The sequence below is a fragment of the Salvelinus fontinalis genome, chromosome 21 (assembly GCF_029448725.1).
Source record: "Salvelinus fontinalis isolate EN_2023a chromosome 21, ASM2944872v1, whole genome shotgun sequence".
In the NCBI taxonomy this organism is placed as follows: Eukaryota; Metazoa; Chordata; class Actinopteri; order Salmoniformes; family Salmonidae; genus Salvelinus; species Salvelinus fontinalis.
Window position 1 is genome coordinate 35,894,477 of NC_074685.1, and position 12,786 is coordinate 35,907,262.

At 41.3% G+C, this 12,786-nt stretch overlaps 1 protein-coding gene across 1 annotated transcript in view; it reads right to left on the minus strand.

Annotated features, from left to right (window-relative positions):
- Nucleotides 1–12,786, minus strand: part of LOC129818802 (band 4.1-like protein 4) — an 85,131-nt gene that overhangs the window by 31,225 nt on the left and 41,120 nt on the right. Inside the window, exons 4-5 of the mRNA XM_055875048.1 lie at nt 7,890–7,941; nt 7,661–7,739 (exon numbers count right to left, since the gene is read on the minus strand). Coding sequence (XP_055731023.1) covers nt 7,661–7,739; nt 7,890–7,941 — 131 coding nt within the window. The remainder of the gene's footprint in view (nt 1–7,660; nt 7,740–7,889; nt 7,942–12,786) is intronic.

Sequence of the window (12,786 nt, forward strand, 5' to 3'; positions counted from 1 at the left end):
TGTTGGGTCATTGTTCTGTTGAAAAACAAATAATAGTCCCACTAAGCGCAAACCAGATGGGATGGCGTATCACTGCAGAATGCTGTGGTAGCCATGCTGGTTAAGAGTGCCTTGAATTCTAAATAAATCACTGATGGTGTCACCAGCAAAGCACCCCCACACCATCACATTTCCTCCTCCACGCTACATGGTGGGAACCACACATGCAGAGATCATACGTTCACCTACTCTGCGTCTAACAAATACACTGCGGTTGAAACCAAAAAAGTCACATTTTGACTCATCAGACCAAAGGACAGATTTCCACAGGTCTAATGTCCATTGATTGTGTTTCTTGACCCAAGCAAGTCTCTTCTTATTATTGGTGTCCTTTAGTAGTGGTTTCTTGGCAGCAATTCGACCATGAAGGCCTAATTCACACAGTCTCCTCTGAACAGTTGATGTTGAGATGTGTCTGTTGAACTCTGTGAAGCATTTATTTGGGCTGCAATTTCTGAGGCTGGTAAGTCTAATGAACTTATCCTCTGCAGCAGAGATAGCTCTGGGTCTTCCTTTCCTGTGGCGGTTCTCATGAGAGCCAGTTTCATCATAGCGCTTAAAGATTTTTACTAACCCTACCTTGTCACAGCACAATTGATTGGCTCAAACGCATTAAGGAAAGACATTCCAAACATGTACTTTTAACAAGGCACACCTGTTAATTGAAATGCATTCCAGGTGACTACCTCATGAAGCTGGTTGAGAGAATGCCAAGAGTGTGTAAAGCTGTAATCAAGGCAAAGCGTGGCTACTTTGAAGAATCTCAAATACAAAATATATTTTGATTTGTTTAACACTTTTTTGGTTACTAAATGATTCCATATGTGTTATTTCATAGTGTTGATGTCTTCACTATTATTAATGTAGGAAATAGTAAAAATAAAGAAAAACCCTGCGGTGTGTCCAAACTTTTGACTGGTACTGTATATTAAATACAAACATGAAATAAAAAGTTTCAGTTTTCAGATCTGATTTACTTATTTCATTTAAGTTTTATATAAAAAACTGTAGTTTTCATATTATTTAGTTTCAGTTTTAGTTTTAGTGTTAGGGACAGAAAGTAGCCAATGCCTTGAGGCTAGGAGCCATTTATGTGTTGCATAGTTGTGTTTTTGGGGATATCCCTTCTTGCCACTGTGGGGCAGTAATGTATAAGCTGATGAGTCAGAGCATAGGTTAAGTTAGGTTTAAAGGTCGACTCAGTGAGATGATATAGATGTATAAAGTAAACAGTAGGTGTGGGTCAATTTCCGCAAGAGTGCGAGGCTAAACTTCTCTGATCTTTTGGTCCCGTAGCTACCACGTTATAGCAGCTTGAAGCGCACCTGTGCACAGATACTCTGTGTGACTGTGTGAGAGCAAAGTCTTGCATTACGCTCATCTCATTGGGTGTGTTTGAGTAGTATGGCTAACGAAGCCTCACTGTAGACGAAGGTCGATGAGTGAAGTCAGGGGAGGTGCATATGCGACAGCTTGAAGTCAGACACTGTAGTGCAGGGGTGTCAAACTCATTCCATGGAGGGCCTACTGTCTGCTGGTGTTTGGTATTTCCTTTCAATTAAGACCTAGACAACCAGTTGAAGGGAGTTCCTTACTAATTAGTGACCTGAATTCATCAATCATGTGCAAAGGAAGAGAGAAATCCTGCAGACAATTGGCACTCCGTGGAATGAGTTTGACACGTGCTGTCGACGTTTTCTAATAGCAAGGCTCAGATGAACATGGCAGTGTCAACATAGCTGCTATTGTTAATAAAAGTTTCTTTATACATGTTGAAAACTTTTCTATACTCCCATATCACACACTCAAACTAAAAACATTAATTAATTGGTCAGAGAGGTCTCAAATATCACTTTAATGTGTAGCCTCTGTTCTGCCTGTAGCTTTAAAATAGTGGCTAAGTTGGTTCCTGTTTCATTCACGTATTCGGTCACGTTCGCATGGGTCAACCAAAGACAGACACCTAATGGTTGACAAATAGTGCCTCTCACTACCCAGGCGTTTGGCTGCATGGTGCAGTTGGTGAGAAGCAACTGCAGCAACTTGAAGCCAACTTCATCAAAAATTCAACATGTTGGCGCAAGTTGGACATTTGTTTCCCATAATGCAACAAACTTTGAAAGGTGGTCACCGACTAGACAAAATGTATCCGCTCGAACGCGCCCAATATCTGTTGTACTGCTAGCTTCATCTTTCTGTCTACCTTTAAATTATTTAAAGTCAATGGGCGCGTTTGAGCTGATCACTTTTGTCAAGTCGATGGTCATGGCCTTTCAAAGTGTGTTGCATTATGGGGATAAACATGTTCCGACTGCATGAACTTTCCAAAAAATCATGTGATCAAAGGTCATCCAAAATGGACCCCTAAGCCTTATGCACATGGAGATCCAGATATAATTCAACAGATGTAAGCAATATGGTAATAGCTCCACCTTGCCTTCTGATAGGCTGTGTAGGACAAGAAGGTTCGTTTAATTTTATTTCTTGAATTTTTTGACCGGTATTTCCAGAATTAGGAAATGCTGTTTAATTGACACAAGCTGTCTCCAATCAATTATTCAAGGTCTGGTTGTGCGCGAGTCCACAACGCCTATTATTTGGCAGGGACTACTATTTGTAGATCAGTGATTCTACACCTCTCTTTGCTCAATCTGATCCTCTCCAACAGACTCAATCCCTGATCATCGGTGGTTATAAAAATGAGGCAATTAGGACAGTTAAATGGGAGAGACTATGAATCCCACCAGAAAAATCACAATATCGCTTGAAAAAACAGTGTGCCAATACCCCGCTGGGACGCTCTTTGCAGACAACAATATATTCAAAACCTGCAATTTAGCATTAGATTATAAACAGAAAGACAGGATAGACAGCCATCTAAAAAAGAAGAAGAAGAAAAACACATTACGCTGTTTTAGGTTGTGGAGGATATAGCGAAACAGTCTCATCCTTACATAAGATACCATCAATTAACAAAATATTTCACATTCGTTGTCTGCTCTTAACATGTGGGCACGATAGGCATTTTTAAATTGGAAAATGGCTAGCCTATTTTCATTCACTATAGAAATAAAGACCCAACATCTTCTCCAAACCTTTTAAGATCGCAATATTTGGAGAGGCATATATCGCAGTATTTCTCCGACCTCAACAAAGTGCACATAAAAGTGCAGGTACTCGGAATGATATTCTGACACTGTTGAATAGTTTACTGCCTGTAAAAACACTGCATCAACAAGAACAACTTTAACGTCTTCACCCAGCTCTCCTACAAAATATGAAGAAACGTTGTCTTGTCGTTGTTATGAAGATGCTTTCTGCCTGCGCCTCCGTTCTTTACATGCGTCTTAATGAATGCGATAATTTTGTGATTGTCAACTTTTCCGAGAGGGATGTTGGCACTTGCAAAAGCCATATCTTCAGTGTTTACGTTTTTTTTTAATAGCGAATGAAAATGGCTACTTTGTTCCGAAATAGGCTATATTTTCTTAGATGAAATGCCTATCATTTTCATATAATGTTGATAACAGACAATGAATAAGTTAAATATTTATGTTGATAATGTCCTTAAGATAGGCTAATCATTTGGTGCATTAGGCTAAAGCACAGGTTGCTGATAAGAATAACGGTCAGCAAAATGCCTGGCCCTAGCTATATGGAAGTATCATGTTGCTTATACCATTCAAATCCTTAGATCTCCTTCTCACTAATTGATTGTACAACGTACACCCATATTATTTCAGCTTTTGAGTGTATGATATGGGGTTTGGAGACATAGAGAGACAGAAAAACGTTTATTATAAACAATAGCAACACTGCCATGTTGTTCTGAGCCTTGCTGCTGGAAACCCACATAGTGCCTGACTTTCGACTGACGCACCTCCCCCGACCTCAACTTTAGTCTACAGTCGGTTGCTTTAGCCTTACGACTCAAACGCGTCCAATCTCAATGTGACCTGCCAAATTCAGAAGCTTGAAAACCCCATTAGAATTTTGACCAAAATGTAGATAAAGAAAACTTAAACTGAACATAATTCACAATGGTTTTTATTAAATTTTAGTTTGTTTTGGAGTCAAAAATAATAGTTTCAGTATACTTGTAGTTTTTCAAACAGGTTTTTAAATGATTTGATTCCAGCCTGCTAGCCCCGGCCTGCTAACTGTGTGAATCGCCGTGCCTCCAGCTCGCCTAGCTACTCACTGGACCCTATAATCACTCGGCTACACATGCCTCTCCCTAATGTCAATATGCCTTGTCTATTGCTGTTTTGGTTAGTAATTTTTGTCTTATTTCACAGTAGAGCCTCCAGCCCTGCTCAATATGCCTTAGTTAGCCCTTATGTTCCATCTCCCACACATGCGGTGACCGCACCTGGCTTAAATGGTGCCTCTAGAGACAAAACCTCTCTCATCGTCACTCAATGCCTAGGCTTACCTCCACTGTACTCACATCCTACCATACCCTTGTCTGTACATTATGCCTTGAATCTATTCTTCCGCGCCCAGAAACCTGCTCCTCTTACTCTCTGTTCCGAAAGCACTAGACAACCAGTTCTTTTAGCTTTTTGCCGTACTCTTATCCTACTCCTCCTTTGTTCCTCTGTTGATGTAGAGGTTAACCCAGGCCATGCAGCCCCCAGCATCAATACCATTCCTCAGACGCTCTCAATTGTTAACTTCTATAACCGTAAAAGCATTGGTTTCATGCATGTTAACATTAGAAGCCTCCTCCCTAAGTTTATTTTATTCACTGCTTTAGCACACTCCGCCAACTCGGATGTCCTAGCCGTGTCTGAATCCTGGCTTAGGAAGGCCACCAAAAATCCTGAAATTTCCATCCCTAACTATAACATTTTCCGACAAGATAGAACTGCCAAAGGGGGCGGAATTGCAATCTACTGCAGAGATAGCCTGCAGAGTTCTGTCATACTATCCAGGTCTGTGCCCAAACAAGTCGAGCTTCTACTTTTAAAATCCACCTTTCCAGAAACAAGTCTCTCACCGTTGCCGCTTGTTATAGACCCCCCTTGGCCCCCAGTTATGCCCTGGACACCATATGTGAATTGATCCCCCCCATCTATCTTCAGAGTTTGTACTGTTAGGTGACCTAAACTGGGATATGCTTAACACCCCGGTCGTCCTACAATCTAAGCGAGATGCTCTCAATCTCACACAAATCATCAACGAACCTACCAGGTACAACCCTACATCCGTAACCATGGGCACCCTTTTAGATATCATCCTGACCAACCTGCCCTCTAAATACACCTCTGCTGTCTTCAACCAGGATCTCAGCGTTCACTGCCTCATTGCCTGCGTGCGTACTGGGTTTGCAGTCAAACGACCACCCCTCATCCCTGTCAAACGCTCCGTAAAACACTTCAGCGAGCAGGCCTTTCTAATCGACCTGGCCCGTGTATCCTGGAAGGATATTGACCTCATCCCGTCAGTAGAGGACGCCTGGATGCTCTTCAGAAGTGCTTTCCTCTCCATCTTGAATAAGCATGCCCCATTCAAAAAATGTAGAACTAAGAACAGATATAGCCCTTGGTTCACCCCAGACTTGACTGCCCTTGACCAGCACAAAAACATTCTGCATTAGCGTCGAATAGCCCCCGCGATATGCAACTTTCAGGGAAGTCAGGAACCAATATACTCAGTCAGTTAGGAAAGCTAAGGCTAAAAAAATTGCTTCCTGTAGCACGAATTCCAAAAAGTTTTGGGACACTGTAAAGTCCATGGAGAATGAGAGCACCTCCTCCCAGCTGCCCACTGCACCGAGGATAGGAAACACTGTCACCACCGATAAATCTACGATAATCGATCATTTCAATAAGCATTTTTCCACGGCTGAACATGCTTTCCACCTGGCTACCCCTAACGTGGCCAACATCTCAGCAACCCCTGCAGCAACTTGCCCAACCCTCCCCCTGCTTCTCCTTCACCCAAATCCAGACAGGTGATGTTCTGAAAGAACTGCAAAATCTGGATCCCTACAAATCAGCTGGGCTAGACAATCTGGACCCTATCTTTCTAAAATGATCCGCCCAAAATTGTTGCAACCCCTATTACTAGCCTATTCAACCTCTTTCGTATCGTCTGAAATCCCCAAAGATTGGAAAGCTGCCACGGTCATCCCTCTCTTCAAAGGGGGAGACACTCTAGACCCAAACTGTTATAGACCTATATCCATCATGCTCTGCCTTTCTAAAATCTTCGAAAGCCAAGTTAATAAACAGATCACCGACCATTTAGAATTCCACCGTACCTTCTCCACTATGCAATCTGGTTTCCGAGCTGGTCATGGGTGCACCTCAGCCACGCTGAAGGTCCTAAAAGATATCATAATCGCCATCGATAACAGACAGTACTGTGCAGTCGTCTTCATCGACCTGGCCAAGGCTTTCGACTCTGTCAATCACCGCATTCTTATCTGTAGACTCAATAGCCTTGGCTTCTCAAATGATTGCCTTGCCTGGTTCACCAACTACTTCTCAGATAGAGTTCAGTGTGTCAAATCGGAGGGCCTGTTGTCCAGACCTCTGGCAGTCTCTATGGGGGTGCCACAGGGTTCAATTCTCGGGCCGACTCTTTTCACTGTATATATCAATGATGCTCTTGCTGCTGGTAATTCTCTGATCCACCTCTAAGCAGACGACACCATTCTGTATACATCTGGCCCTTCTTTGGACACTGTGCTAACAAACCTCCAAATGAGCTTCAACGCCATACAACACTCCTTCCATGGCCTCCGACTGCTTTTACATTCTAGTAAAACTAAATGCATGCTCCTCAACCGATTGCTGCCTGCACCCTACCGCCCGACTAGCATCACTACTCTGGACGGTTCTGACCTAGAATATGTGGATAACTACGAATACCTAGGTGTCTGGTTAGAATGTAAACTCTCCTTCCAGACTCACATTAAGCATCTTTAATCCAAAATTAAATCTAGAATCGGCTTCCTATTTCACAACAAAGCCTCCTTCACTCATGCCGCCAAACATACCCTCGTAAAACTGACTATCCTACCAAATCTCCCGCTCTAATTTTAAGCATCAGCTGTCTGAGCAGCTTACTGATCACTGTACCAATCTGTAAATCGCACACCCGACTACCTCATCCCCATATTATTACTCACCCTCTTGCTCTTTTGCACCCCAGTATCTCTACTTGCACATCATCATCTGCACATCTATCACTCCAGTATTAATGCAAAATTGTAATTATTTTCACCTCTAGGGCCTATTTATTGCCTTTACCTCCCTACTCTTCTACATTTGCACACACTGTACATAGATTTTTCGATTTTTCTTTTGTGTTATTGACTGTACGTTTGTTTGTGTAACTCTGTGTTGTTGTTTTTGTCGCACTGCTTTGCTTTATCTTGTCCAGGTCGCAGTTGTAAATGACAACGTGTTCTCAACTGGCCTACCTGGTTAAATAAAGGTGAAATAAAAATAAATGAAAGTTTACTGAATAGTTTTTCATGATTCGTTTCGTTACCTTGGTACTGTGAATGTATGTAGGCCGTGCTACATGTAGGCTATTTTGCATGTGTGGAGGTGCTAGCCAATTAAGTACACAATAGTGAGACATGAGAAGTCCTGACAATGCACACCTTGTTATTTCTTCTTTTAGCTTGCAGGGATCCTCAGCATAAAACTTGACCCCAAAATAGAGTGTGTATGGAGGCCCCGCTGAGAGAAAGGGAGAGAGAGAGAGAGAGAGAGTCAGAGGGAGAGAGAGCCTTCCATTTCACTAACAGCAGCAACCTTCTACTGTAAATCACTGCATCCAAACAGCTGAGAGACATTCAACTCAACGCAGAGAGAAGAGGAGATACTTACTCGTTATTAAATCTTTGTGTTCTGAAAGGGTTTTTGAGGGGTCAAGCCAATACTGCAAACAAACAAAAAAACACAAACAGAAGACATTTAATTGCATACAAAAAGTATTGCCATAATGATTATTTGTTTACATAAGTAGTACCATACGTAATATACAATATGTAACTAGTAGCCTATGTGTACGGTAACAATTACAGTATGTTCTGTAACAAGCTACCTTGAGCATGAGTATTCAGTAATTGTCTGGAAGAAAGAGATGCACTTTGTCAGATCATGGCTGAGCAGTGTGTGTGTGTGTGTGTGTGTGTGTGTGTGTGTGCGTGTGTGCGTGTGTGCGTGGGTGCGTGTGTGCGTGTGTGCGTGCGTGCGCGTGTAGTCAGTGTATTGGACAGAATGCAGGCAGTTCCAGAGAGGGATGTTCAGTCATGCAAATTCTGGCGTAATACTGAAGCCACATTTAAAACCAACTTTTATCCAAGCTGCCTTGTTGAAAAGAAGTGTGACTGTGTGAGTCATTAAAATCTGCATCAATAAAACATGGAGTTAGAACAGGTCACAGCCTGCTGGCTTTTATGAACTATCTCATGCTGACTCTACTGGCATTTTGGATTTACAGACAGTCTTTGGTGGGTATTTGTATCTTGTTTGGCCTCTAGCTCTCACATCAATGAACATCTGATTTGGGTAACTTCCTGCAAGACTACTTGGATTTCTGTGCACAAAGTCCTGATGGGACGTTGATGATGCATAATGCTGTGGGACAGGAATGTGATGTGATATGTACAGGACTTTTATTGTGATCCACCCATACCTGTGTTCTAATTGGCTACTGTATTAAAGCAAAGAGTTCTGAGTAGACCAGTCAGAGCTGCCATGATCTAGTGTGTGGAGGTGTCACCATTCCCTCTCCACATATTATTTCTTTTATATCCCGTTATGAGTTATGCAGAGTCTCAGCATTAAAGTTTGCAGTCGAATACACTGATGACGCATTGTCAGCTTGGTCAACTACGAGACCTACAACCAACAGCCTTACAATGCTTTATAATGTGACATAAGTGCTTGAAATAAAATAAAAGCACTGTATCTCCTGCAAGACTGCCTGGCCTGCACAGTGTCCTTATGTCACACCGATTAGGCATAATACAACCGGGATCATCAAGTAGATTCAGCTGCAGGACAACTTTTTATTGAGCAGATGGTCGCGGGGCCGGAACTTAATTACAAAAATGTGTAGACTGCAAATTGGCCTGCAAGAAGCCCAAACAGACATAATATTTGACTAAAACCTTGCTTACATTTGTATATGACCACGTGTCTCTCTATTATGAGTAAGAATACTTGGAAACAGATTTCCAAATTAAAATCACGTACCGACGATTTCCTGGTGTTTTTACAGTCTTTTATGACCAACAATGAAAATTCGAAAAATATTGCTTTTGCTCAGAAAACTTGGGGTCCAAACAAAACCATCCCCGGGTCAAATTAGTCCCGCGGCCCACCAGTTGGGGAACCCTGTTGTATAATGTGACATAACATAAGTGGTTGAAAGAAAAGACAAAGTACACTGCTAAAATAACGGCGCTTTTTGGTTCTATATAGAAACGTTTCTTCTAGCAGAGTACAGTGACATCACTCCCAACAAACCTCAGCAGTGGGTTTACAATACAACATCCTGCTTAAACAGCCTTTTCAGTGGCTAATCATTGAGCACGTTCAATGCCGCTCTGAACACAATGTACAAATTACCCGACCCTAATATAAACACTGTGGAGGTCTCAAACAAGAATAACCTATAGTATATGAAGCTAACTAGATGTGTTCCAACACCCACACTAGTATATGACTTTGAAGGAAAGGTATGCATTTAAAGTAGTATGCTAGTGTGGATATTGGAACATCACCTCAAACATAACAATCCACATCTACAAGTGTCATGTTCACTGGTTGTATAGTATATTCACTGGGTGGCAGGTAGCCTAGTGGTTAGAGTGGTGGGCCAGTAACCGAAAGGTTGCTGGTTCAAATACCTGACAAGGTGAAAAATCTGGCAATGTGCCCTTGAGCAAGGCACTTAACTCTAATTTGCTCCAGGGGTGCCATACTAGTATGTCTGACCCTGTAAAACACCACATTTCACTGCATCTAACCGGTGTCACAACATTATATATATATATTTTTTTCTCTCATAAAGACATACATATATTCATGTGTTTATCATTGGTTATAGCAGCTAAGGCGCAGTGGTGTCTATCTGATGGGATGTTGTCGAGCTTCTTATGATCATGACTGCAAACTTCTGATTATTTGCATTGTTGTCAAAGTGAGCCCATGCTTTGCTACGATGTTGTGCCAGAGCTCATAATGTCACTGCAGCCTAGGCTTCTCTTGGGAACCATCGTAATGGGGAAAACAGATTGACCACACTGTTTCTCTTCCTCTGTTCTTGTAATAACTTAAAGTCCCAGTGCAGTCAAAATGTGATTTTCCTGTATTTGATCTATATTTGCACACTATGAGGTTGGAATAATACTGGGAAATTGGGAAAATTATGATTATGCCCAATTAGTGTAAGATCTGTTTGAAAGGACTGCCTGAAATTTCAGCATATTTTGGTGGGATGGAGTTTTGGCCCGTCTGGCGACATCATCACTACGCGGTATAAATTAATAGACCAATAACAAAGTGTTTCAAACCTCTCAATAACAGCTAGTTCTCAGGTTACATTTCCCTCCCATAGGTTCATCCATTTAGGCACCTCACTCAGACCACTCCCAGACAGTCCTAGCAAAAGTATTGCTTTAGACTTATTGCCCATTTTAATTGAAAACCATCACAGTGAGGTACTTAATTGTTACCCAGAAATGATTTGAAATTGAGATAAAAATGGCTGCATTGGACCTTAAACAAGTCTCATCGGCAGCAAACTTTCAAAACAAATGTGATAACTTAGCAACAGGATTCAACTGTTTTTAAATGAGACTGAAATAAATAGTATTATCCACTCACTGTTTTATGCTTTAAGATGACTGTAGATCATGGAGCTGATAACGTTATTGAAGCTGCTTACATGTCGGATATAAATTAATTGCACCGCACCCCTTGCATGAAGAAACAGCTTCAAGTCCTGTTTAATATGCATTCCATATATTTAATGTGAATTTCTGGAGATGTAGCTACTAGCCAAGATGAAGATGGAAATTCAGGGGACGTTAGAGGAAGGGAGGCGTCTGTGAGCCCAATCTTTTGATTCTGGGGCATTTTTGGAGCATGGAGATGAATAAATGTTAGTGTAATGAGGTAGGTTAGCCTTGAATAACCTATTTCAGACTTAAATATGCCACTGACAGATGCGGTGCACCATCCCCATTTCCTTCCACCTAAACCCTCACCACACCACACCACAGATGGGCCCCAGGGTCATATTCACTAGGGCACATAATAGCCAAATATAGCAAAATGTTTTGCTATTAAAAATGAAAATGAACGTTTCTTATTGGACATGTTCAGGAAAGGTAGTCCCTCTCGGTTTCACTACATTTTCTTCTGTTTGGTGCCTAATGAATGACCCAGAACACACCGGAACAGATGTTGGTGACCAGGGGAACGTGATTAGAGCTGTGTCTGTGACTGAATTAGAATAAGTTAATTGAATTGGTTAATCTTATCTAATTCACAATAATCACATCACTGCAGCTGGTGTGTTCCAGTGCATGCTAATTAATGCAAATGAGAGCTTGGGGATAGAGCAGTGGCTGACAGTGACATGGCGGTATCGCTATGGACAACCAGACAAAGACAGAGGAGTTCCACTTAGAAAGATAGCCTGAGAAACAATCTACTACTTATTAACCTTTTGTAATACTTTATAGCCTGCAGGTATTATGCAGTATGATGCAGTTATAATTTAAAAAATGTACTGAAGAATATTCTTTTGTTATACAGAAAAATCTAATCATGGTGTGCACATGAAGGAATATGCTAGCCTTAGTTATCTAGTAACCTTATCTATTAAAGCAGGTAGTATATGTGTGTAGTACAGCCAGTTAATGGGCTATATCTATCAGCATTCATTGCACCTGCACAAAGCCCCGCTAGATCTATTTATATCTGTTCAAATGCACCTCAAGGATTTTTAAAACATGGGATCAGAGCTTGTTCTGTATGAGAATTATGAGAGAGTTATGTCTCTCTTCCCTTCAGCACTGCTCAGTCCCCCAGTGAATGGAACTGATTAATAATAGATAGATAATAAATTAAAATGTTCTGTCATCATAGGGCGAGGCTGCCCGGACCATGCACCACTTCAATAGGAAGTTAAGTTAGGACAGTTTGATTGATAGGTCTGACTGAGAGGCCCATGCTCTGTTCCAATAGGCCGATACTGAGAGGCCCAGGCTCTGAATCACTGTTATTTACCCCCATCCCAAGGTTATAACTGGAGAAAAAAACTGTATGCCTAAATTGTTTAACCTGTTACAAAGGCGAAGCCTATATGGTAAATCATGGCTGGCATTGTTTATAATTTGCCACAATAGAAATGTGCCAGCTATAGGAGGGGATAGTAGGTCTAATTGGACAAGGCTATCTTAATGTGACCATGATGGAAGTTAAAGGTAAATATTAATTATTTAATAAATACAAAATGGTGACTGTGTGACTAAGTTGACTGACTAAAACTAGCCTAAAGTTGTCCAGGGTTTTAGTTAACTGATATTAACTCAAACTAAAAAGGATGAAATTATAAGAATGTAAATGTGACTAAGACCAAAAATGTATTTTAGTCAAAAGACCAAATCTAAAATAGTTACCTAAATTAACACTGAACTCCCCAGGCAGTTCCATATAAATTACAGAGATTTTAATTGATAGGTTTTGATTATAGGTGTGCTGAGGT